This window comes from Hyalella azteca, unplaced genomic scaffold, assembly GCF_000764305.2.
Source record: "Hyalella azteca isolate HAZT.00-mixed unplaced genomic scaffold, Hazt_2.0.2 contig9547, whole genome shotgun sequence".
Taxonomy (NCBI): Eukaryota; Metazoa; Arthropoda; class Malacostraca; order Amphipoda; family Hyalellidae; genus Hyalella; species Hyalella azteca.
Window position 1 is genome coordinate 31,414 of NW_025939616.1, and position 26,390 is coordinate 57,803.

At 40.6% G+C, this 26,390-nt stretch overlaps 5 protein-coding genes across 5 annotated transcripts in view; 4 read left to right on the forward strand and 1 right to left on the reverse strand.

The window, feature by feature from the left end:
* Window positions 1–1,150, forward strand: part of LOC108667049 (peptidylprolyl isomerase domain and WD repeat-containing protein 1-like) — a 13,846-nt gene extending 12,696 nt beyond the window's left edge. The window contains exon 11 of the mRNA XM_018154031.2: window positions 1,139–1,150. Coding sequence (XP_018009520.1) covers window positions 1,139–1,150 — 12 coding nt within the window. The remainder of the gene's footprint in view (window positions 1–1,138) is intronic.
* A 121-nt stretch (window positions 1,151–1,271) lies between these two features.
* Window positions 1,272–7,893, forward strand: LOC108667050 (guanine nucleotide-binding protein-like 1; the record flags this gene model as incomplete). The annotated part of the gene is given in 9 exon segments (XM_018154032.2): window positions 1,272–1,362; window positions 2,788–2,908; window positions 3,687–3,844; window positions 4,352–4,548; window positions 4,673–4,697; window positions 5,275–5,555; window positions 5,853–5,984; window positions 7,031–7,199; window positions 7,757–7,893. Coding segments are annotated over 9 exon segments (1,311 nt in total), but the record flags the coding sequence as incomplete, so codon positions are not given.
* A 126-nt stretch (window positions 7,894–8,019) lies between these two features.
* On the forward strand, window positions 8,020–9,270 carry LOC125178399 (nucleolin-like). The gene is made up of 3 exons (XM_047882047.1): window positions 8,020–8,029; window positions 8,223–8,384; window positions 9,025–9,270. The coding sequence occupies exons 1-3, from the start codon at window positions 8,020–8,022 to the stop codon at window positions 9,213–9,215; spliced, it is 363 nt and encodes a 120-aa protein (XP_047738003.1). The 3' UTR covers window positions 9,216–9,270.
* A 6,527-nt stretch (window positions 9,271–15,797) lies between these two features.
* Window positions 15,798–19,323, forward strand: LOC108667052 (protein Dr1). Its single transcript, XM_018154034.2, has 3 exons — window positions 15,798–16,161; window positions 17,999–18,162; window positions 18,718–19,323. Exons 1-3 carry the CDS (start codon window positions 15,927–15,929, stop codon window positions 18,871–18,873), a joined length of 555 nt encoding a protein of 184 aa, XP_018009523.1. The 5' UTR covers window positions 15,798–15,926; the 3' UTR covers window positions 18,874–19,323.
* Window positions 19,324–19,511: 188 nt separating this feature from the next.
* Window positions 19,512–25,431, reverse strand: LOC108667051 (potassium channel subfamily K member 2). Its single transcript, XM_018154033.2, has 6 exons — window positions 24,663–25,431; window positions 23,530–23,763; window positions 22,673–22,794; window positions 22,004–22,214; window positions 21,052–21,179; window positions 19,512–20,728 (listed from the first exon to the last, which is right to left on the reverse strand). Exons 1-6 carry the CDS (start codon window positions 24,820–24,822, stop codon window positions 19,847–19,849), a joined length of 1,737 nt encoding a protein of 578 aa, XP_018009522.1. The 5' UTR covers window positions 24,823–25,431; the 3' UTR covers window positions 19,512–19,846.
* Between the last annotated feature and the right edge of the window lie 959 nt (window positions 25,432–26,390).

Below are 26,390 nucleotides of genomic sequence, written 5' to 3' on the forward strand. Positions count from 1 at the left end.
TGTCTGTATGGTAGACATGGCCACCCATGTCTGTATGGTAGACATGGCCACCCATGTCTGTATGGTAGACATGGCCACCCATGTCTGTATGGTAGACATGGCCACCCATGTCTGTATGGTAGACATGGCCACCCATGTCTGTATGGTAGACATGGCCACCCATGTCTGTATGGTAGACATGGCCACCCATGTCTGTATGGTAGACATGGCCACCCATGTCTGTATGGTGTACATGGCCACCCATGTCTGTATGGTAGACATGGCCACCCATGTCTGTATGGTAGACATGACCACCCATGTCTGTATGGCAGACATGGCCACCCATGTCTGTATGGTAGACATAGCAACCCATGTCTGTCATACATGGCAACCCATGTCTGTCAATAAAGCGTTTAATTTACCATCATTGGCTTTCAAATGGTGTTATTAGTGAGGGCGAATGGAATGTCTTGCAAGTACCTGATCTTATTCTTGTATTTATGATGATCATTTTATTTTTCGACTGTAAATTGTATTTTTACTGTGCTAAGCACTAATTAGTGACCCAGGCCGTGCTATCTAAACTTGCTTATTTACACGTAGCGACCGATTCCTGGTCTGTGATTGGTGGGTTTAGCTTGAAAAGTCGTCAATTATTGGCTGACTGAGTTACGAACTCGTAACTAATTTTAATAGTAAGATCTCATGTTCTAGCCGACAATATTTGTATGAAACGAAGTGCAGTCCGCGGGGAAGAAAAGTATTGTGACTCCAGAGCGACAATTGCTGACGCTGATTTAATGTGAAACAATTGAAAATGTAAATTTAAAATTTGCTGCTTAAGAGAGTGAATTTCTTCGTCCATTGTTATTGGTTTCATATAGCATATTCGCGTGGTATTCATTGCAAATTCGTTATATTCCATTTGTTTAAATAAATTTTTTGGTTCTATCCGTCTTCTCAGTGATCGTAAGACTGAGGGCAGTAAATAGAGTTTGATATAAATAATTATTTTTATAACAGTCTTATTGCTATTGATTGTGTGGATGCGGGAAAACGGTGAACAGGTTCACGCACTGCAACATATTGGGCTAAATTTAATTATCTGTATGAATTTCAAGAGTAAAGTTGACCTTTGACATTGCGTTATTTATCCCAGCTTGTGATGTAGTATACACATATTATACATATAGTACTACTATATACTATACATATATACAAGGGAGCATATATTATATTATATGTAGATANTATAGGTTCTGTCTCTTATACACATCTAGATGTGTATAAGACACCGCCGTAAGCCTGTAAGCGGCAAGCAGAAGAAGCAGCTGCTCAAGGAGAAGCGCGAGAAGAGAGCCAACACGCAGCAGCGCTGCCAAGGTCTGAAAAATTATACTTAGTTAGGCGCCTTTCACACAGGGCGGGAAATCCCGCCGGCGTGAAAAAAAAACCGCCGCGGGATTTCCCGCCGAACCTCAGCGAACATTTAAAATGTGCACCGCTATTCACACACGATGGATTTTCACGCGGCGTGAAGTTTCACGCCTGACGACCGCGTGTGTCACGCTAAAACTGAGGCGGGATTTCCCGCGGCAGTTGAGCTTGCAATGGGATTCAATGTAATCTTTCACACTGGGCGGTTTTTCACGCCGCTACCTAGTGTGGTAGCGGCGCTGCAAGACTGATAGATTCCAGCGTGAAAAACCGCCTCGTGTGAATGATAGCGCGGGAAATCCCGCAGCGGTTTTTTCACGCCGGCGGGATTTCCCGCCCTGTGTGAAAGGCGCTTAACTCTTTGTCTACGGATATATTACCCGTCGTCAATGCTATTTCTACCTATTACCCGTCGTCAATGCTATTACTACCTAAATGCCTCTGGTAATGAGCGATACCCTCAGTAGACAAAGGGCTAAATCATGTTACTCATTGAGTATTTTTCAATTCATTTTAGTCCATGATGACGGAAAAGAAAATTATGTGTAGCGTCAATTTGTTTCAAGCCACTTCTCAACCCGCCATAAAATAGTTATGTATTATATTATTTATTATGCCATTTATTATTTTAGGCCATTCATTATTGTAACTTTATTGAAATATTATGTTAGAAAAAGTAGATTATTTTGTTGTAAATTATGAAGAAACTATGCAGTCTATCTGAATTAACATTCAAGAGATTGTCTAACAGTTTGTAAAGCGTTTATGGATACCTTCATTGTAGGGAATATTTGCTGAAATACAATAATTTAATTTTCACCTGAAAAATTTTATAATAATTACAGTGAAATTTTTGGAAAACTTGTTTAACTGCAATTTGAAAGCTGAATGATAGATTTCGAATACGTGAGTTTGTTTAACAAATTAATTGACTCATGTTTCTTACTTGACAGCCAAATTGACTCATGTTTCTCACTTGACAGCCAAATTGACTCATGTTCTCACTTGACAGCCAAATTGACTCATGTTTCTCACTTGACAGCCAAATTGACTTGCGTTCTTTGCGTGACAGCCAAATTGACTCATGTTTCTTACTTGACAGCCAAATTGACTCATGTTTAATACTTTCATTCTGTACACAATTTTGTGATGACTGATGATGCATTAATTTTTTGTTAAGTGAAATTTTTTTCACTGAGCGAGGTAAATGTAATCAAAATTCTTTGTTGTTAATTGATTTTTTTTATTAGTGGAGCCTTTACTAAGCAAGGTTCTACTGTAAATGCATTTTTAGGGGTGTCCCTTATTACCCCGTCTTGCGAAAATGGCCGCCATTTTTTTTAATAATTCCTCGTCTACTTGTGTTAACAGACAGCGACGACGATGAGGTCCCAGGCCCCTCTGGCCCCAGCAGGGACCGTCTGGGGGACTACACCTCCAAAATATTCAGCGTCAACCGCCAGCCCCAGCAACGTGGGGCCAGGGCCAACAGGTGGGTACACGCACAGAAATTAGTGTCACTTTGTCCAATTAGTGTTGCACTTAACAAGACAGTGCAACACTAATTGGACAAAGTGCTCACCCAACAAAATGCATGACATTACCCAATTTGGTAATTTTTTTCCCATTTAACTTTTACCCAATTTGGTCCTGCAAAAAGGGGCGTATCAGTGCTACTTCCTCGCTCTGCTCGTGCTGTGGGTGAGAGTGGATGTCACTATTTGCAAAATATTACTCATTTATCTTTATGAGTGATGTTGCTGTTGATCTTATTGTCCTAATTGTGATCTTGCGGGTCGTCTACATGGCTGTCACCCAAGAAGCATGTCTCGAATGCCTGGCTTGGACTAATCTGAAGCGGTGCACCAGCGTGGCCGTGAACCGTGACGTCCAGAACTCAGAACGTGGGCAGGCGCAAATTTTGGTGCCTATGTTTCTTTATTAAGCATCAGCACCACGAGAACTCTTTATACTATTGGTTTCAGGCTCTTCCCTCATCTTCAAATTACAGTCTTAATGAATTTTTACGCAGGAACAAGCCTCTTTTGACCTGTAGATGAAATCTTCATGTATGCGTTCAAAAGTTAGTTTGATCGCCTGTGGTAATGCTCCTCGGTACATTGCACACATTGATGTCTGGTGAGAATGTTCCATAATCTGAACGTAAGGAATGGTTCCGATTATGACGCCTTACTATTTATCACCTATTTGCTTTCTAAATTTCCATGTTAACCCCTCCATTCCTACATTAACACCTCCACATCACGCAGATATAACCTGCAGTTCAACAAGGACAAGCTCGACGCAGAGTTCGCCAGGAGCAAGCAGGAGGTGTACGCGCCCATCGCTGTCGCCGACCCCGCCGCCCTCGAGTACTCTTCTGAGGACTTCTTCCCTCCTGGCCTCACCTTCCCTCAGCGGCCTCAAGGTATGGAGGGCTATTGAGAACCACTTCCCGCCTGGCCTCACCTTCCCTCAGCGGCCTCAAGGTATAGAGGGCTATTGAGGACCACTTCCCGCCTGGCCTCAGCGTCCTCAAGGTATAGAGTGCTGTTGATACGACTTCCTGTGTCGTGTATCCGCATTTACTACATTTTAACCCCAAGACACGCATTTACTTTACTTGTAAAGCCCTAATACGTGCATTTACTGCCTTCAACCCTAGGACACGCGTTCACTGCATTTATTTAAATTTTAGGGCACATGTGCACCAATATCATGCACATGCTGAAGAAGTCTGTCTCATTTATGTCTTTCATTCTGCATTCATTTCATGCTGCATTACTTCATGACTCATTTTTTTCATGCTGCATTCATGTCATGCTGCATTCATTTCATGCTTCATTTACTTAATACTGTATTACTTCGTGCTGTATTGCTGTAAATGCATTTCATGCTGTAAATGCTGATTTCATGCCGCATTTACCCTCTACAGGCTACCAGAAGATGACCAAAGAGACGCTGGAGATGCACGAGGCCCGCAGCGTGCGGTTGTTCGCTGAGGAGACGCAGGAGAAATTCGGTGACCGCGACCTGAACCTGTACGAGCAGAACACGGAGACCTGGCGCCAGCTGTGGCGGGTCATGGACAAGTCGGACGTGCTGCTCTTCATCGTCGACTGCAGGTTTGCTGTGAGTGTTGCAGCTGCAGGTTTGCTGTGAGTGTTGGGGCTGCAGGTTTGCTGTGAGTGTTGGGGCTGCAGGTTTGCTGTGAGTGTNTCGCTAAGCCCTCAGGTGAACCCTCTGTTTTCAACCTCTTGATGCCGTCGCTAAGCCCTCAGGTGAACCCTCTGTTTTCAACCTCTTGATGCCGTCGCTAAGCCCTCAGGTGAACCCTCTGTTTTCAACTTCTTGATGCCGTCGCTAAGCCCTCAGGTGAACCCTCTGTTTTCAACTTCTTGATGCCGTCGCTAAGCCCTCAGGTGAACCCTCTGTTTTCAACTTCTTGATGCCGTCGCTAAGCCCTCAGGTGAACCCTCTGTTTTCAACTTCTTGATGCCGTCGCTAAGCCCTCAGGTGAACCCTCTGTTTTCAACTTCTTGATGCCGTCGCTAAGCCCACAGGTGAACCCTCTGTTTTCAACTTCTTGATGCCGTCGCTAAGCCCTCAGGTGAACCCTCTGTTTTAAACTTCTTAAGTGAACCCTCTTGTTGACTCACTTAATGAGAGTCGTTATTGTGCTCATGTGACATGCTATGAGGGGATGTAGGTTGTTATATATGATGGTCTAATGATGCACTGCCACTGCTTCATAAAATACTTCACGCTTGCTCACCATTAGTGCCAGAGGCTCGCCATTAGTGCCAGAGGCTCACCATTAGTGCCAGAGGCTCACAATTCCTCGCCATCCCTTGACAGTGGACCTGCGCAGCTGGCGGGAGAAGCTGGAGGCCGAGGCCCTGGACGCCGGTCCCGACGAAGAGGTTTTCAAGCCCGAGAACAACGACGATGATTTCGATGACGACGATAATGACAATGATGGTGATGGTGAAGATGACGAGGAGGAGGAGGAGGAAGAAGAAGATGCTGGCCCTCAAGTGGAGGGAGCTGAGGGTGCCCCCAAAACCTTCACCATCGGGACCATCGGCTACCCCAACGTGGGCAAGTCCTCTCTCATCAACGCCATCCTGGGGCAGCACGTACGTTCCTTATCACTTCCTTTTTCTGAGGACAAAAAAATATGACAACTTCATATTCTGTAGATCTTCATTGATCATTGAGATCAATATTTCGTGCATCGGTCCAATTTATTTCTTAAGTTCTAATTGGCGTAGACTCCATCAAATTCGCAGGTTTAAATCATCTATATATTCATTTAATGTGATATCTATGACACCTGATACTTAATATACATATTTCCATTCATTTTAGCCTAATTCCAATTTCGTAATTTTTGTGTTCTGTGCAGTAATATTAACGCAATTCTTGACGTGCAGAAAGTGAGCGTGAGCAACACGCCCGGCCACACAAAACACTTCCAGACTCACTTCCTCACACGAGACCGCTCAGTCCTCCTGTGTGACTGCCCAGGGCTCATCTTCCCGTCTGTGTGTCCATACAAGCTCCAGGTCTGTGTGTATGTGTAAGCTCATCTTCCCGTCTGTGTGTCCATACAAGCTCCATGTCTGTGTGTATGTGTAAGGTCATCTTCCCCTCCGTGTGTCCATACAAGCTCCATGTCTGTGTGTGCATTTGTAAGGTCATCTTCCCGTTTGTGTGTCCATGCAAACTCCAGGTCTGTGTAAGGTCTGCTTCCCCTCCGTGTGTCCATACATGCTCCATGTCTGTGTGCATGTGTAAGCTCACCACAAGTTTGATGGTGCTCCTAAATTCCGCACAACTGCTTCAGACGCAATCTGACACGACGGATATTAGTGTATTTGTTTCCTTCAGTTTTTTTCTCGATGCGTAATCCCGCACGTTATTCAGGACGTGGTTGAGTGCAAACTAAAATAAATGAACGCTAATGTTTCTCATTAAAATGTTTAGTTCCATTGTGCGTGTCTCTTTCATGCACGAGCGTTGGCTGTAGTATGTTTGACGAATAGAATTCTAAATAAATTAAATAAATTACAACTATGTTTGAATATTTAACATGTTGACTCCGAAGTAGTACATATACGTGCCACAAAATCTTTCTCCAGGACGTAATGGTGCATAATTCAAGATTGCTACATGGTCTAAAAAACGGCCAAATCCGAGTACAAAAAAAGCCAAAAGAGGCCTATAACTCAATATATACCACTAGAATATGTATATGTATAGGTTCCAGTGTAAAAATTCCATTTTTTTGCAGTTTTTTAAATTTAATTAGGAAGCACCTCTATCATAAATTTTAGCCGGACAACGCAATTGAAAAAACTAAATGGCGCAATTTGTTCGGAAAAAATATCGTCTGGAAACCCTGTTTCAAAATAGTACCTACCACAAAATGAAATAATACGTTAGTACAAGATGAATCAATCGGAGCCAACGTGTTAGGGACAATATCTTCTAAGGTCGTGTCTGACCTCGAATTATCTTTCAATATTATATATTAAAAATTACTTTCATTTAGGCCTTGTATAAGCTCAAACTGTGAGTCTTTATCATATGTTTACCAATATTTATTCAGGTGTTATCTGGGACGTTCCCCATCTCGCAAGTGCGGTCGCCAATGTCTGTGGTGGGGTTCCTGGCTGCTCATATCAACGTGCCTCGCGCCCTGCGCATCACCTTCCCCCAGGAATACCTGGACGACACTGGGGGTCAACCGCAGTGGACGCCTTTTTATATAGCTGAAGGTGCGCCCCAAAATTGATGCCGTTTTCTATGTTAATGTTCAGCTTATGTCAACACGGATCAAGCAGTGAGTAGGGAAGTATCTACTCTCAGTCTACACGGGCTGGAATATAAGTAGGGTTGTAATCTCAGTCAAATATTGCTGTAACCCTTGACGTAACCTTGGGGTGGTGTTACCAGTGAGGAAACGAACGAAGAAAAAAGATCGCTCCATCGCACTGATGACGTCACGGATCCCAGCAAACGTACGTACGGGCATCATTATTTAAATTAAACACGCACATTGATTGTATCAAAAAATTTTCGCTAATATTAGTATCAAATTTCGCAATATTTTGTCAGCTTTAGAGGAATGTTGCTGATTACTTCATCATTAGTTAACTTAAATTTAAAAATACGAATAACTCTCTGTAAATTCCGCATTTATTCATCTTAAACGATCCCAATTAGATGTTGTTTATTTTGCTCTTCTAATCTTTTCGAACTTGTGAATTGAGCAGACTAATGAAATAATTATTTATTAAGTATTGATAGTTCAGGAACAGTCTGATTTTTGCAGCGTGGGCGATACGGCGGCACTTCAAGATCAAAGGGCGTGGCGGCCGCCCTGACGTCAGCCGCGCGGCCAACGAACTCCTGCGCCTGTCATGGCGAGTGCAGCTGCCGTGCTGGCGAGTGCAGCTGCCGTGCTGGTGAGTGCAGCTGCCTGCTGGTAAGTTCTCCTCCCCTTCTTTCAATGAATGCATTTATTTTCATCTTGATTGAACGGTATCGATAGTTCGGCATTCGCAGTAGCCCCTTCTTTGCCTTAAATTTGTTGTCATGTTCAGAAGCGAATAAATACTGTCAGTGGAGACGCGCCGCACGATAGAGCTGTGACACAGCACTCTCCGCTCTCATGCCATTCATTTGGGTTACCTTTTACACTTAACTATTAAAGTATTCTGTTGAGGTAAAATACTCATTCCTTGCATTCAATGCACTAGTGGTACATTTAATGCAGCTCTGAGGTATCATTTTCGCAGGAGACTTCGCCCACGAGGGAACAGCGCTGCATGCCATCCGGGCCATCCAAGGCGTCCATGCCAAGGAGGTGGAGGAGCAGCAGCAGCTGCTGCAGTATTCTGCTGCACAGCGCACGGCTGCTGCCGCTGCTGCCGCTGCTGCTGGGAGTGCCGGCGCTGCAGGTAGGTCTAGAATTGCTGGTGTCACTGGTACTTTTGGTGCCACTGGTAGGACTAGTATTGCTGGTGTCGCTGGTAGTTCTGGTGCTACAGGTAGGACTATGTAGTATTGCTGGCGAAGGTGCTTCAAGAAGTCCTGGTTTCGCTGGTATATGAATAGGGATTTTTTTTGCTTACATTTTTAATGGATGTGGAGTCTCAAATTTGTACACAAATTTTTCTCGCGATTAAGTTATGAAAATATCCTTCGAATCAAGGGAATAACAAGATGAAAAAATATCCTTTTTCAATGAGACTCGACATTATTGTGCTACAATAAAAGCCAGCATTCCGAAGCCTAAACCATACGGAGAAGTTATAATGGTGACCTGACATAAATCCCATCCATTTTTAGCGCATTTTCTCATTTATGGAAAAAAGGTGCTATTGTGCTCGTCTTGTCCGTCTGTCCGTCCGTCCACCTGTGACCACGTTTTCGTCGACGAGAAAATGCGCTTTGTCACTACAGTGAGTATTGAGTTATATTTTTAACGTAACTGGAGACTGAAACTCCAGCCCGAAATATACCAAGTTTGTTTGAAGCGCCAGAAAACCTGCTACATCAAACTACTACCACCACCTACTTACTCCTGTCTGACTGCAGGTGGTTCCAGTGCTGCACGTGACGAAGGACAGCTGTCCGACGACGACCAAGATTCAAATGAGGATGACAATGAAGAGGAAGAAAAGAAGTCCTTTAGTAAAATGCCGCCGCCCGTGTCCAATAAGTTCTCGGCTCTCAACCTCCTCGAAGGCGATGACGACGATTCAAGTGATGAGGAAGAGGAAGATTGAATTATGAACTGTTATTAATTCCAAAGTTTCTTCAAATTAAAAATGTGAGCCTTGAGTATTCTTTGATTCATCACCTGTCCATTTCTGAAAAGATAATTATTGAAAAAAATTTGACCGGAAATTATACTGTTGTTTTGTCGCAACAAGTCACAGGAAACGGTTAGAAAGTATAGACTGAGCAAATATTTGCTATAAAACCCACCTCCCAAAACCACTACACGCGCTCTACTAAACTAACTCATCAACAGCGATGAGAAAGCAATGTCTCCCTCCACTGCAGTCATTTTCATGCTCTCAACTCATACAATCGCCGATTTCTGACTAGGTGCACCTCTCTAAAAGGTTATTTGCCGAATTGAATTTTAAAAATTCAAAAGTTACGGAGAAGGATGGTCAATAGAACTGATTTATTTGTTGATTAGTTAAGGATCTGGTTGTGAATTGATTTTAAACAGAGATGTTGTTAGTATCGAACTGTTTCTTAATTTGGTGAATTAATTTAATCAAGAATGTAGTTTGTATAAAAATTATTATTACACTACACCCGCCCACATCGTCACGCATCTCCTGCTTAGTTCTTACAACAGCGAACTTGGCTGATGCGGGTGGTGGCCTTCTACTTGACGTGGAATTGCCTCACTTTGGGAAGGGCAATAACAGCAGAGTGGACCGTGCCAGATAATAGCTGCAATTAATTCCACTTTAATCCCTCATAGCATGTCCAAATTACTTTTCGGAGGCTCACACCTCTGCGGCATGTAAAAAGTCTTCGGACCTTGGCTGCTTGCTGCAGCCATTCTCTTGCCCAGAGCTCTCTAGCTTGCAGCTTGGCCCAAACCTCTGCCTTTTATCCCTAACTAATGATAGAGATCAGGCAGGGCAGTGCATAAGCACTCGAAGCCTTCAAATCTAAATAATCAATTAATTTCCCCTTAAAATATTGTTAAGACGCTGTGTTGAAGCATTCGTACCTGTACCGTACTCTCAAGAGGTTTATTAGCGCATTTTCAGTTAAAGTATGGCATAAATCATCAAATGTTATTGAAACTGGGTTTTTCACCTATTACGCTTAATGTGAGTGTTGGTCAATAAAAACTAGCGCTTGGACTTTGAAGCTAGCTTAAGAAGTAGTATTCAATTTAACTTGCTAACACAACTACAAAAGTCACCTAACTATTACAACTCTCCGTAATACGTCGCTTTTAAATTCTTAACCATATAATTCAGGGTGGCCCAGTGGTTAAAGTTCAGAGTACCAAGATTGACGCACTGGAGAGGCGCAGGTTCGATCCCAGCAATGTGCGCCAGTTTCTGCCTTAAGGTGCCTGTACACAGGGATAGTACTAGCCGCTAGTTCATCCGGCGCTTGAACTGTCCACGCTACTAGCCTCGTGTATAGGGGTTCAGCCGCTTCAGAGGCATGCGCCGGCAAGTGCCCGAGGCGCGGCCGAGAGAGACAACGATGTGTTGATATCTTGGCTGGAGAAGTGGCTAGTAGCGCTGATGCAGCCATGGTGAGAGCATCTGTGCCGCTCCTGTGAAGTATCTTGGGTCCCGTGAATCATGGCTTGTTTGAACGATAATGTTTCTTTCTTTGTTTCCACTTTGTTGGAATCCAACAAAGTGGATTCCAGACGATATTCAATTATTCTTTGAAATATTCCAAAAATATGAATTGAAGTATAATGTTTTCCATGATGGTTACTCCAACAAAATGAAGAGAGAAACGAGTATTTTGAAACGGAAAGAAGACCTTATTAGTCAGGGTTTAGTTGTTCCCGACGCTGTATTTTTAAGGGCTAGAATATGGAGTATAAAAAAGACGTACAGACTCGAGTTGTTGAAGGTGATCACACTATCCATCTTCACAGACCTCACTCGACGGCTTCTAACGACTCACTGGCGGGCGCGAACGAGAAGATAGCGGCACCTTATACTCTCCTCGTGTGTACAGGCTTACTAGCCGGATAGTCACCAAGCGACCGACACTAGCCAGATTTACTAGCCGTCTGCACTATCCCTGTGTACAAGCACCTTTATGGTCAGAATCGGCAAGGAGGCCGGGCGGTTAAGCACAGCAGAATTGTAGCAGTGCGTTGCCAGTGCGAGACCTCAAATTTCAAAATGCTGTGAATGTTCTGCGATGATAAGAATCGGCGACAGGCCTACGGCCTAATAAGCGCTGAAACTGCTATTATTATATTATTATTATTATTATTTTAATGTCAATTACAGTACAGTTTTTGTTTTATACATTTTTCCGTATATTTTCGTCGTCTTTTTGTGGTTCTGTAGATTCTTATTATATTTTGTCGACATTATATAGTGGTTCTTTCGAAGCGTTTCGTCTTACTTATAGAAAGGACTTAAAACTGAAAGACTATGAAGACTTGAACTGAATTTTCATTGCTGATCCCAGGTATTACAAGCGGTCAACGCGTGGCTTCTTCTTCACCTTCAACCCGTCAACAACAACAATTTGCTTGCCCTTGAAGATAGAAGTATGGCACGAATGTACAGCAATTGCATTAAGTGCTAAATGTTGGATATTAGACTTTACTATTACGCTATAGCCATTGCGTGTTGAATAAAGACCAATCAATAATCGAGCCGCATCTGCGTAGTTCCGATTTAACCTTCTCGCAGTAATGGGATATTTACGTTTTACATACTTTGCGACGGGAGCGCAGCCGTGGACCAAAAATTTAACTCATAAACAAGCCCTAGCGCCAACGGCTACCTTCATAATGCAATACCTAACTAAACTCAGCCTCACGCCCAAAAAGCCGTAGGTAACTTAATCATCTCTCGGCGGCTTGATATTTTCTGGCTTACTGGTTCGCTTCCCAGAAAGGAAGTGGCACATATGGCTGTAGGCACTTAATCACACAGGCTAATATGTGCTCAACGGCTCAAGCGTGATTACGCTCGGAAATGAATAGATATTGAATTGTGGGCAAGGGCTGTGTTGGCCTCTGGCATGCATCCCCTTTGCAAAGAAGAAGAAGCATTGCTGCTCTTTCGTAGCATATGAAGGAAAAGGAACGACTTTTAGCTGTAATTGAGCATGATGGACTGTGGAGGACTGGATGTGGACAGTGGAATCTGCACCTGCTGGGCCAGCTTGTCTGCAAGACATCCACCTTCACATGATCTTTCTGTAATTTCCTACTTAACAGTTCGTCTGAACAAGGTGCCATTATACAGTAATAGTATAAATAAAAGAACATGAGCTTTGAGAAAAGTTTATCAAATTAAAAGTTATCTTTACCAAATTATAAACAAAAGTAGCCTATTCACTCACAATGTCAATGTGTCAATGCCCTCATGCAATGCAATCATGACTTGGTACCTAGTCAGTATTTCTGTTTGTGCTTTGATTTTAATGAATGTGTTGATTGCTGAATGGTAATTTTTTGCACTTCTTCCTGCATAAGATCTTGAAATCTGAATTGATTTGGACATAAGTAAATATGTATCTATTTATTGACAATAGGTATCATGAATAGGCTATTGAATATGCTACTCAGCTACTGTAAGCGCTGAAAGACTTTATTTTTATTGGCATGCCAGATTTTTCATCAAACTTGGCACATAGCCACATTATATTAGTAAGTAGCAGGTCTACAAGTTTCAGACTTTCAGTGAACCTTAAATATCTCCCAAATTGAAGAATGCATCTTGATGAAACTTTGCACACAATTTTAAATTTAAATAGGGCCTAATGGTGAAGTTTTTATTGTGATGATTTTTTTTGCTTTTGCCATCTTTTTTGAGTAATACAGGAAAGCCTGTGCAGAACTTCTGTACCGTAAAATGGGATAACTTAGAGTCTTAGACTACTTTTTTTTAAAGATCATAAAAGATGCTATTTTTTAATAGGTAAATTAAACTTAGATTGAAACATGCAAAATACAAGTCTATACTCTAGGTTCATTCACCGTAAATTGCTGGCTCCTGCGAGTCCTGCCTCTCATAGTTTTGATGTAATTTCAAAAAAAGTGATGGTCTTTGTTACCAGTTACCACAGCACCCAGCTCTTGTCCACTATGCAGAGGGTGGATGCAGCGTCGCCAATATATGGATTTTCAAGCCCAAAGCGTCGCCGGCCATTTTAAAGATGCGTCGCCAGGTAATTTTTAATGAAAAGCCATTTACGCTGAGTAATGACGAACTATTTACAAGCCACGAACTTATTTACAAGGTTGCATGCACGTGTTACATTTTTCATTTTTTAACCTATTAGATATGCATAATTTTGTATTTTTTTTATCTTTCTATTGTGTTACGTAGCCTCAGTATTAGGCTTTTAATGCCCATTGACAAAATTTTTCTATGTCAAATAGTTTTTGAGTTTTGGGGGTTTTTGTTAAAAAACTAAAAGTGGTCTAAGTAACCCCATTTTACGGTTTAATATATATTAGGCTCACTGAAAATTTAGGACCGCATAACTTGTACAGGAAAGCAAAATTGAAAAAATAATCACGGCCTGAACATCACAGTTAGGTCTTATTGAATGCATGTGCAAATTTTCATCGAGCTGTATTGATCAATTAGAGGTATTTTAGGCTCACTAAAACCTGCAGAGGGGCTGCAAGTCCCAGCCGTAAAAGTGTTTGAGAGGTTGTAGACTTGTAGTTACATATATTGCCCTAAGTGCTTGCTGTAAGTGCTCACAGAGCAGGGGCTTCATATACGGTTCGTTTTGGCATTCGCTATATGTGGCAGGATAAAAAAAATGGAAGTGCCCACTGAGCAGGTTTTAATGAAGAGGCTTTGAGGAAGTAATTTAATGACGGAAAACCCATGTCAGGGACGGCTACAGAACACTGAACTGATATTGGCGGTTAACATACAATCGTGAATGGCTAAGAGGGAAGACGGCCTGACCAGGCTTGTCCGCTCCGGTCCACAGTAGCAAGATCAAGACGGAGGCTTACGGCCTCCGTGCCTACATTGCCTCCGCTTACAGTTAAAGGCTCGACTCGCTTGTCAATAGGGCGCATATACTGGCGGGCCATAATACCCTTACACTTGCAGTAGTGTAAATAAATATTAAAATATATAGAGCTTTGTTGTTGAAAGGGTCAAGCTTGGTTTCTATTATATAAACGCATATGCATATGAAACATGCTAAAAATTAGCATTTATTGTGCTAGTTAAAATCTAAATGGATTCTGACAGTGCTCACAGAAAAGTATTGTCTTAGCTCTGTTCATAGCTTTTTCATGACTGAAATGTCTAGCTTATGCTTATTTGACTTGCTATGAAAATTCATTCCAAAAATTTGCCCCAAAATTGTCGAAGCAACTGGTCAGACTAATGTGCGCTAACATGCCCTGCTAATGTGTGCAACATGTTTGGCTAATGTGTAATAATGTGCAAGGTGATAGTGTGCTAGGGTTGTGGGTGGAGTCATGTCATCTCCCATCAGTGAGTGGGCAGAGTCATGTCATCTCCCATCTGTGATTGGTTGAGAGGTCATTATTTCTACACTGTGATTAGTCAATAGGATCATGATATCATCCTCTCAAGACTGTGATTGGCTGATAGCCTGATAGGATCATGATCTCATGCTATCCAGGTTGTGACTGGTTATGGGATCATGATGTCATGTTATCCAGGCTGTGATTGGCTAAGCAATGGCCGTTCGATTGGTCTTTTAAAACCCCCCTAGAATTCCACCATGCAAGTAGGGTGTAATGCTAATGCGCTCTGCTAATGTACGCTAACTTGCTCTGCTAGCATGTGCTAATTTGTGTGTTGCTAATGTGAGATAATGTGCTCTGCTAATGTAAGTTATGGTAATGGGCTATACCTGCTAATGTGCTATACCAACATCTGAGCCAAGATAATCTAACTCAATATAGTATGGAGAGATATGCTATTCAAATGTTTAATAGGAATTTTAATGGGTCTTCTTTGGAATGATTTGACTTATTTTCAATAATAATGATAGCAGATACAACAATGTCAGTACGGGAGCTGCATTCTTGGTATATGGTATTTGATAATTGCAACGGGATTCTCTAATATAAGGTATTACCAATCTCAGCAACACCGGGCATGGATGCATGTTGCCATGTCAAAGGGTTTCTTAGACTTTTTTTGAATGCAAAAAGAATATGTAATTTTTTAGAAGAACTGTTAAGATACAGGCAAAAGAAAAAAAAGCTGATATATATATTGTGTGTAGATCAGCATTATATCCAAATATGGCTGAATTTACTACCTAAATTGTCTTTGAGCACCTCCTTACTGAAACTTACAAAAGGAAAATTCATGTGTGTACTGGTATATAAAAAAACTTTGTACCTTATTATTGGTCTAATTTTTCACTTACTTTAATTGCTAAGTAATTTGGAAGTAATCATTAATCTAACTTGTACTATGTAAGTGGTATTTTTTGTATGATAAACTATAATGTAACATTTATCTTGCACTGAGTGCCTAATAATATTTAGAAAATTTTTCAATAATAACCTTATCTGAATTAAGTTCAGTACTAGTCATTTTTAAGATGAAAATATTTTTGGAACCTAGGATCTTGCAAATTAAATTTAATTAAATAATGAAGTACCTTGTGACAGTAACCAATAATCTTTTACAGTTGAACATTTAAAAATAAACTTTGTTGGAAAATAAAACAACAGAATATAATCAAACATACTTCATCTAAACTAGGTACTTTATATCCAGCAAACATTCCTGATGGCAGACTCTACTGATGGTTTGTCTCAGTCACCCGAAGATGAGCTCACCATCCCCCGAGCTGCTGTCAATAAATACATACGAGAAATTTGCCCAAATGTCAGAGTAGGATTTGACACTAGAGAGCTGCTATTACAATGCTGCTCTGAGTTTATACACGTTATCAGTTCTGAAGCAAACCAAGCTTGCAGTGAAGAACAGAAAAAAACTATAACTGCTGAACATATATTCAAAGGTAGGTCTACAGGAATCCTTCTCACTGCAAATCATTTTGTGTGGCTGCAAATTTGACAAAAAATTCCTACCCCTTATCAAATGTTGCTTTTTTTTTTTTTTGTATATAGGTATTTTTCATGTGTGAGTTATGAAAAGTCCAGAAACTTGATTTTGTTTAAAGAAATTCACACTGTCATCTAGGGTGAAAGGCATTTTCATGTCATAACAGCAAAAAAATTTTAGATGCTTCTATAGCTAACTACAATACCATAACTTGAGTAGGCTTTGTGGTTTAACAGTTCTCCAACAAAACCAATCTTCAAATGTAAATACATTTTTTGAGCTGAAAATAACCAAAACCAATAGGAGAATATAATTATATTATGTCTTTGCAACTACCTACTACTGTGCAACTTCAATTAGATGTCTCAAGCAGTCAAAGTCTTCATGAGATATTGCTGATATTCATGCCATGATGATTAAGTATGTGTGTATGGCATCAAGTGAGTGACTGGCGAGACTGTTGTGAACTGCATCGGCTTGGAAATGTCTTACATTAACCAGATCATGCCACTTCAATGCCTGATAGTTTATATCAGTCCATCCTAACCTTAGCTTTATTTTACTTATTTTTCATCATTTGGAGTGGAAACATTTTTTCTGTATTCTGGATTATGTGGATTGAGATAGTATCTTGATTCCAAAACATTATTCTTTATTTGACAACATATTATAGTTGGTATTCTTTTTTAGCCCTTGTTCCTATCTATGCTCAGTTCATCAGTCATTCTGAATTACTTCCCATATAAAATTAATGACTAATTTCTCATACTTGTCTTTCACAACTGTCTAGTCCACAACTAAGCTCTCAGGTCCTCAATCAATAATATTTTCTCTCTCTTGCTTTATTCTAGCTATCTTCCTGAGTTTCTTCCGATGTTTTAAAGCATTTAATGTCCTTACTGTGGCCCGTGCCAAGCACAAGCAGTTGCTCCCTCACTGACTTTGCTGCTCTGAGTTTTCATTGATCTGTGGCTGCCTTGTCTGATGATTTCACTTCAATCTATGACAACTGGACATCAATGTTTTTGTGCAATGTACCTATATGCCAGTATATGAGTAGAGAATGTAACAATTGATATTTTCACTATTGTTTGTAATATTATAATGCTGTACGCATGTTTATTGTAAATTATGCTATTGGAATGCATACTATGATTACTTCTATGCTATGAACAGTGCATATGTTGTTTGAGGGAGCACTAATTACTAATTAGCCATCCAAGCAGTGTGCTGCTTCCTCTTTGACTGACTGTATCTGGGTAAATTACTCATAGATCTGTTTAAATTAAAATTATTGATAATTTTTCATTGCCAAGTTGCATCAATTGAATTGTCCATCAATACATCCATTTACCCATTTACCATAATCTTATGTATATTGCCTAAAGTAATAGCCTATTTTCAACTATATTTGGCCATGCAATTACAGTCAATAACTTGAATATGAGTTAGCATATGAAAATAATTTGTTTCATTATAAAATCATATAGGTATCCTCACACATAAGTTCAACAATACTCACTCTGGTCGCTGCACTTCAATTTATATGATATTGCTCCCACAGCTACCCTGGTATTATTGGAAATTTGATATTGTATGTGTTTAGTAGTATATCAATTCACAAACTCATTCATAATGAACTCTTGAAGATACAATTAAACCTAAAAACTATTAAACTTTTCTCAAAACAAATATATTTATTAAAGTGAGCCATCAATATTATAACCTTGTTGTTTTTTTCATTCAGATTCTTGCACTTAACTTGAATTTTTAATATATAGCTTTTTTGGCAGCACTTCACAAGCTTGGCTTCAGCGACTACGTAGCGGAGGCAGAAGCTGTGCTGCGAGACTGCAAGGCTTTGGCTGCCAAGAAGAGAAGGAAAAGTTCTAGACTAGAGAACCTGGGCATCCCTGAAGAGGACTTGTTGCGCCAACAACAAGAACTTTTTGCTAAGGTTAACTTTTTCGATGAAAGAATTTGTTTTGATGGTCTAAATTAACAGCAGCTCAAAGTTCGTATTTGGGAACTTTTAAATTCATTGGCTCTGTTTTCAAACTCATTACATTCATTTTCAAGTCATAAACTTCTCATTTTTTTCATAATTTGTGCTTTTAACTCATAAACTTTGTTCCTAAACTTGTAAACTCTTTACATATTTTAACTGTGCTCTGAATACAACTCACCATAATTATTTTATTATTGTATAATATGAAGGAAATTTTTTTAAGTTTGCCTTCCTATTATTCTTTAGTAATTTTTTTCTCATAGTTTTTTCAAATCTTTTTTGTTCTCCATTTAAAACTATGATATAAAATCAATTCACTTGCTTGTGTTTCTTTTTTGATGCTTGAAAATGTTAAAATTTGCAATAAAATTATACATGCTCAATTTATCTGTTCATCATCTTACTGATATATATAATTGTTTTCTTTCAATAACCAGATTTAATTGAGAGAATAGCAAGTGGTTATTATTGTTGTAACGTGATGATTTGTTGTTTACATCACAGGCACGAGAAGAACAATTATTTGTTGACCAGAAGAAGTGGCTTCATCTCCAACAACAAGCCAGTGTTGCAGAACAGCAACAACAACAACTGCAATCTGCTCAATTACAAAATGATGATGATGACGAATATGAAGATGATGATGATGATGAGCCATAACTTTCATCATAATGTTATCTAAAATAAACGACTAGTTCACTATGTCAAATTATACCATCTTCTCTTGTTCTTGCGTCAATTTGGAATAACTAAACATAACTAAGGTTGCAAATAATTTATTTTAAATTGGTTCTTATTGGGTAACTTCCAATATTAGTTAGTAAAATCCAATGTCTGAGACTTATAGTGCGACTTGTGACATTTTACATTTGGTTAGAAACGTGCCATTTCTGAGACCTTGATGACTTTCCACATTTGACGGAAGTATATTGAATAATATTGAATAATATTAAATAATATTGAATAATATTGAATAATATTGAGTAATATTGAATACCATAATGTGGCTGTGGTGCAGTCACATCAGGAAGTAGTGTTGATCATTAAGGCTAAAAAGAAAGGTTGGCTGCATTTGTTCATTAAAAACAATTGAACAACTTGTGGATGTTGTCTCTTTATTTTATTTTCCTAGTTTTAGGTAGCGCATGTGCAGCGGTGCTCAGATGTAGGTAAAAGGTTAAGGGTGAATGTAGCCAGTTCTGGAATCTCAGCCAAAACTCGAACACAGAGGCACAATTTCCACCAACTTTTAACTCCTTATTCGATTGTGAACGAAATTTTCCGTAACTAATAGCAGTTTCCTGCTATGAAGGTTAATAAAATTTGCAGATTTCTCACTGTATATGTCCGCTCTTGAATTTGTATTTGTTGTCACTAAACACTAATGTATTTATTTTAGCGAGATTTTGAGATAATAATTCATTGAAAGCACCGTTATTGTGAAGGCCAAATTGATTCTTATCTGTACACAAAAGTCAACTGGAACATCTTTCTTGATGAAGATAGTATGCACTAAATTGATACAAAACGATATGGAAGGCTGATTATTAATTGGTTAACTCTCGCAGAATACGTACTAAAATAACCACATATTCTTGCTTTGGAAATGAACAATAGTCGTCCAAGTGATAGATTAGAACTTAACAGATTCAACCTGCAAGGAATTTTTGTCTTCTTCTACTTCTTCAGCTCGCTGTATTTCTACATTCTCATCAATTGGAGGTGCTTCTGTTACGTATATAGCAACAGGTGCACTCGTGGGTGTGCCTGGCGTGACTATCTTGTTCTCACATCCTTCCTCAATGTTTATCTTTGCCGCGTTGGGGTCCGGTGGTTCATTCCAGTCACCCTTGGTCATCTCGAGGAGACGCTCTATTTTATCCACGAGCACCGCAAGTGTCAGGAGCTCCTTGCAGCAGTCACCGTGCACGTGCATGTCACTGTGGTCGTGGTCAACGTCGCCATTACCATAGTGCATGTTGCTGTGGCCATGATGGCATGTGTGGAAATGTCGCTCCGTCACAGCTTTGGGCAGGATTTTTACCATTGCATTAACGATCGTCGAACGCCGCCGAGACGGATATTGTTGCACCGGCACTTCCAGATTTATGGGAGGTGCGATGCTAGAGCTTTGGCCTTTGCTAGAAATGGACGACGCTGACGATCGTCTTCCATTGGACTGAATAGTCAGTCTGGAGCAGGTGGAGATTTTCCTTCCTGCCAAACTTACAACGGAGGAATGTCTCGATCGTCCTGGAATAATTTCCTCAGCCGTCTTTAGGATGGAATCGAGGCTTTCCGAGATCTGCTGTTCTTCGGTGCTGGTGTCTACGATCTCAAAGCTTGGGTTATCCTGACCAGCGTCTTGGCCTTGCAGCTTTTCTCTGAAGAGCTGGATTGCATTAGCCTTGCTGTGCACCCGCTCATGCTGCTCCAAGAAGCTGTTCATCAGCCCCTGCAGGCGAGCTGTGCGCTTCTGCAGCAACCGAGCGGTTCGCTCCTCCATCATCCGGACCTGCACATAAAATTTTATGTTGGAATTGCAAAGTACGCTGCTCAGCCATAGTGATATTGAATTAGTAACGTACGCTGCTCAACATTTAGTTTCTGCCCCTAATCTTTCAATGCTTGTCAGAAATTAGTTTGAGTTTTACAGTAAACTTTCACCCGCCATCAATCAGCCAGTAAAATTTACACTACCTTCACCGCGTCAGACTTTGGGATCATGAGTCCACTCGTCTGATCAGACATGAGTGTAACGAGTCCACTCGTCTGATCAGACATGAGTATAATGAGTCCACTCGTCTGATCAGACATGAGTGTAAAGAGTTTACTCACCGGATCAGACTTGAGGGCGTCTATGAGGAATGAGACGATCATGATGAGGTATGCCAGACCAAACATGGTCCACAACATGAGGTAGATCTTGTACACAAAATCCCAGTAGCTGTAGTATCCAGGCCTCCCTGGCAACAAAAATATCTTTTGAAATTAAAACATTTTTGCGGGAACTATGACAGTTTCTTCCTAATGTTGTTTTTTGAGCCTGAATAAATTTAAATAATAGAGATTCATTTGTAAAGAACCCATAAAGGAAGTTAAGAACCAAAATCATATTAGTCTAAAAAATTTTCACGATGTGGGCACGAAGGTACAATTCGAATGTTGCCTGGAGACCAGCCCTTAAAATAATTCATTTAATACATTTGCGTAATTTCGAACCTTCCCGAGTTAAGAATGGAATATTTAAGATCGTATTCACATTTCCCAGAAATAATAAGGAATCAAAACAAAATTTTTCGTCATTACTCCGACCTCGATCACTGAAAATTCAGAACCAATAAGATGATAAAGTTTAATACATTCTAGCGCTTTTTTCTGTCAAATATCAAGAACAGAGATTGCAAATCATGAGTTCGCGCCATCCGATATCGGTTTTTGTTCAACTTCATTCGTGGATTAGGTTGCTGATTGGGGAATTAACAAGAAACTTAATGTAGAATTTCATGGATCGTGCATCGAACCGGTACCTACTTATATTCCTGTCGTCAAATTAATTCTCCTAGTTCCTGTATAACCCCTGCGAACAAATCTATGACCTTATCCACCATGTTTCCATTATTACATAACAGGCTCTTGATATCTAGCTTCTAGCTTTTAGTTGTGGCGGTTTCCTGCGCACTAGGCAGCTATACTTGAGCGCAGGTTCGAATCCCGGCCTGTAAAATTATTTGAGAGCGGCGCACAAGCGTGACCGTGGACGGTGCCGTTCATAACTCATCATCAGCACCTGCCACGTAATCGCCAAATCCGATGGTGGTGAGGGTGATGAAGGCGAAGTAGAAGCTCTGCAGGAACGTCCATCCCTCGACCTCCATCATGATAAGGGCTGGCACGATCAGGAATAACAGCAACCCCGGCATGAGATACACCAGCGCTCTGTTCACCACCTGAGCTGTGGTTCTGCCATTGCCACCCTTGCGATCTTCGCTCGTCATCACCTGCAATATAAATAATGGTGAATTGTATATGTTTTTAGTATCAATGATAGGAAATTACCTGTAGATATGCGGATAAATACCTGTAGATATGTGGATAAATACCTGTAGATAAGCGAAAATTACTCGCAGATAAGCGGAATTTACTTGTAGATATGCGGATAAATACATGTATATAAGCGGAAATTACCTGTAGATATGCAGATAAATGGTTGAGTACCCCATTATCTTCTTCGCGTTACGGCGGTTGTTGAAGAACCATAAATAAATTGCATTTCATTGAAAATATAATGAGTTGCGTGATAGTTTCATTGTTCGTGATATGAACACCAGTGTACCTATAATGTTCAGTAACAGCCTATGTCCATTAACACTAATTTCGTAGAAGCTGAAGAGAAACACAATAGTGTTCAGTGGCATGCTAAATAGCTAGTGAGTGCTGGAACTGAATAATTACTCACGTAATCTGAGTAGAAGTCAGCTAGCGTGACGAACACCATGGTGTTCAGAGGGATGCCGAACAACGAGTACAAAATGCAAAACTGCTGCCCGATGGTCGTGCGCGGCGAAAGGTGGCCGTAGCCTGCGGAAAGGGAGGTCCATTTATGCGCCCGTTATACGATTCAAAATATAATTTATATCAGATTCTTTCAGCTACTTACTTCCATACATAAACGTTAAATAAAGATAAGGTTGTGTGAACGCGGTCATGGATAGAAGTGTAGTCGATCATCAGCGAAGTTATGCTGAGGTAACTATTAGAGCACCTAAGTCGTACTTCAGTGTTTAACTGCCGCTCCTAATATATCAATAGGTTAGGACTCTTTCCAAGCTCCGCCTGCCTCAGGTGCTACGGCCTTCTTTACCCAATTCAGCATTTCTTTTCAGGCAGATGTTTGTCTACGACTTTCCGCGTTTCCTGTTTATATAATATTAATTATATATAATATTTCTGACGTGAAGATTAGATCGTGTGTGGCATGTCGCTGATTCTAGATATCGAAGAATTCACACAGCTAACTGAGCCTTGAACCCTCCACACACAGTTTCCTCTATACTCTTTATAACTACCCGACTACTTCGCCGATGGAGAGGCTTCCACTCGTCGTCGGGCAGCTCCTCCGTATCTGCAGCTGCTTTTTTGGCCTCTACTCTTTGGTCATCCGTCTCTGTCTCCTGAGCCCACTCCATGGGGTGGGCTGGAACCTTGAGACTCAATTGCAGTAGCATAAGGTGACATCCTTCGCCACGGAAGATAGAAAATAATTTAGCTCTGGTTCAGTAGTGCAAGATGGAGAAGATGCACGGCGTCACTCACCTATTGTGGTGATGGTGATGAAGGAGAAGAAGAAGGCGTTCCAGAAGTCCCAGTCCCGCATGAGGTACTCGTCTGTGAGGGTTTCGTTGGACACGAGGCTGATGAACTCGTAGGAGTAGTTGGCGCTGGCGTTGAAGTCGTTCGGCAAGATGGGGCCGTAAAGATCCTGCACGGCATGAAGCATCCGCAGCACCTGGTCCTTAGTGTCGCCATCTGGCAGCTGGAGTAGCGTCTCTGCGGAGGAAAGGGACTGAATAATTAACAATAAAATTATGGTCAGATGGAACCTTGTGCTGTATCGTGATATTTGGAAACTGGACCAGCGTTTCTGTGTGGGAATGGGACAAAAATATCCGCATTTATTTCATTGGCAGATGCAGCTAAAAACTACTGTGCATCAACTTACTTCTTGAACGCTGATCAGCATCTCTAAGAGAGCAAGGGTTATGGCACTGTAATTAGAGTTTTTTCTAGTCTGCTGTAAAGAGAAATATAAGTGCTGCTCAAGCTGCCGTCTTGCAGCTTAAGCAGCGTATCTGTGGAAGAATGTGACTATAAAGGATTAACATTAAAATCACAGTCAGCTAGAACCAAGTATTGTGTAGTGCCATATGGGAGATGGAGCAGCGTCTCTGCGAGAGCTGAGTGAGAATGGCATTGCAATCGGCCACTTTCATACGCGTAAATTAAAACCGTAAACATAATAAATGCACCAAATATTAGCGCACAAAGTTCAACAAATGCAACAATCATTACATATTGCCACCTACGCCACTCACCCGACTTAAGAAAATTACCCAAACTTAGAAAGGTTACCCTTACTTGGGAAGGTTACCCTGGCTAAAAGCAGTCACCCTGACTGTGGGAGGTCACCCTCCCTGGCTTAGGTAATCCCAGCCCCATAAGGTATAATGTTGGAGGAGGAGAGTTAATTACATTCATACGCGTAAAGCGAATAAAATGACTCTGATAATCAAATTTAGAATTTAAAATTAAAATCTAGACTTTCGAATTGCGCTAATACGTCTATCACTATGCTGGATGGAATAATTAAGTCAACCATAAATTTACCATTGTTTAATAAATATAATTATTTATTCAGAAGTACGAGTTCTTTCCAAACCCCCACTCACCCACTGAATGGAGCTGGAGTTGGTGCACTGCCATCTCATTCTCCAGCTTCTCCTTCCTGGAGGAGGGCGCCTCCAGGACCTGGAACACCAGCGCCCCCAACAGGAGGTATATGATGTACACCAGCAGCATCACCAGCCATCGCTTCTTACTCATCCGCATTATGAGGCTTGTCTCTTGTGAGTAATGTTAGGAGGACGCCTAAAGAGGGTGGCTATTATTATTAAATCGCAGTTGTCTCTAAATCTCTTATGAGAGAGATGTCTCGGGTGTCTATGAGAAAGATGTCTACGGGAGAGATGCCTCAGATGACTATAAATTCGATTATGGTACCAAAACGCGTCTTAATGTCAATTTTATTAGTCACATTATTTTCATATGTTATAAAGCAGCTAAAAACGTCTCGGGTTTCTTTTTCAAGATACCCTGTTTTAACCTTCAGACCGAAGTACTGTATATTACTCGTCTCACCCACTGTACGAAATCAAATTGCACACTTTTCTTTTGTACGTACAATTACACTGTACTGGTGTACCTACATGTACACTTTACTTGATGCAGTGACACTGTCCCCAGCCAGACACAGCTGGGACCGTCCCGTTTCAGTTCAGAAAAATTTGCATCACAGTTCAGAAAAATTTGCATCAAAATCACTTTTTCAAATTCTTTTCTGGAGCAAACCTTACTATACTATCTTTGACATTAATTATGTATGTCCACCAAATTATAATGACAGTAAAACATATAATTACACAAAATGCAACAAAATCTGAAAAAAATTATAAATATTAATCAGGATAAAATTAATTTTATAGAATTGTACGGCTATGTAAAATTAAGAAAACAAAGTTTTAACAAATTGTTGAGAAATTCTTTGTTCTCTTTGCAGGGAAAAAATAAACTCCTATGCAAAGTCGTAAGAAACGCGAGTTTTTTTTGTTGCGCAGCTGTAGTATTAGTGAGGAGGCATGGGTGTTAGTGAGGAGACATGGGTGTTGGTGAGGAGGCATGGGTGTTGGTGAGGAGACATGGGTGTTAGTGAGGAGGCATGGGTGTTAGTGAGGAGACATGGGTGTTAGTGAATGGTGAGGAGGCATGGGTGTTGGTGAGGAGGCATGGGTGCTGGTGAAGAGGCATGGGTGTTGGTGAGGAGGCATGGGTGTTGGTGAAGGGCGGCGGCGAGTGACGGGCAAAGAACTACTCAAAGCTTGTACATATAGACAAAAACCATTTTACTCCTGTTATTGTTTCGGACTTTTTCATCCGTTCTCAAAATTCTAAAGACGAATAACGTTGGAGATAACGTAACAAAATGACTTGTTTGTTTGAACTATGTTATAACCCATTAGTGATATAATGGGAGCTGTTAGAAATTTATTGCATTCTCTTATCCCTTCCAATCAATTTTTTTGTGACGAAGCGCATGGTTGAAACAATTTATGGTTGACGTCTGGAGCGCTCTTGAATCTGACCAATTTAATGTTATAAAATGTATAACTTCTTAAATCTTGCTGTATGATTGGTATTTAAATTGGGAAAAATTGCTGTGTAAAAATGTCCAGCCCAGCCACCAGTCTACCACTCAAATTAGGTTGAGATTTCAAGTCTTGTTTGCATTCAATCTTCAATTGAATTTTGATTTACACTGAATCAAGTTCTGGGCCGAAAGACGAGCGGTTGAGAACGTGTTCAGTTTGCTCACGAATGTTCACGTTCTTCTATACGTATGG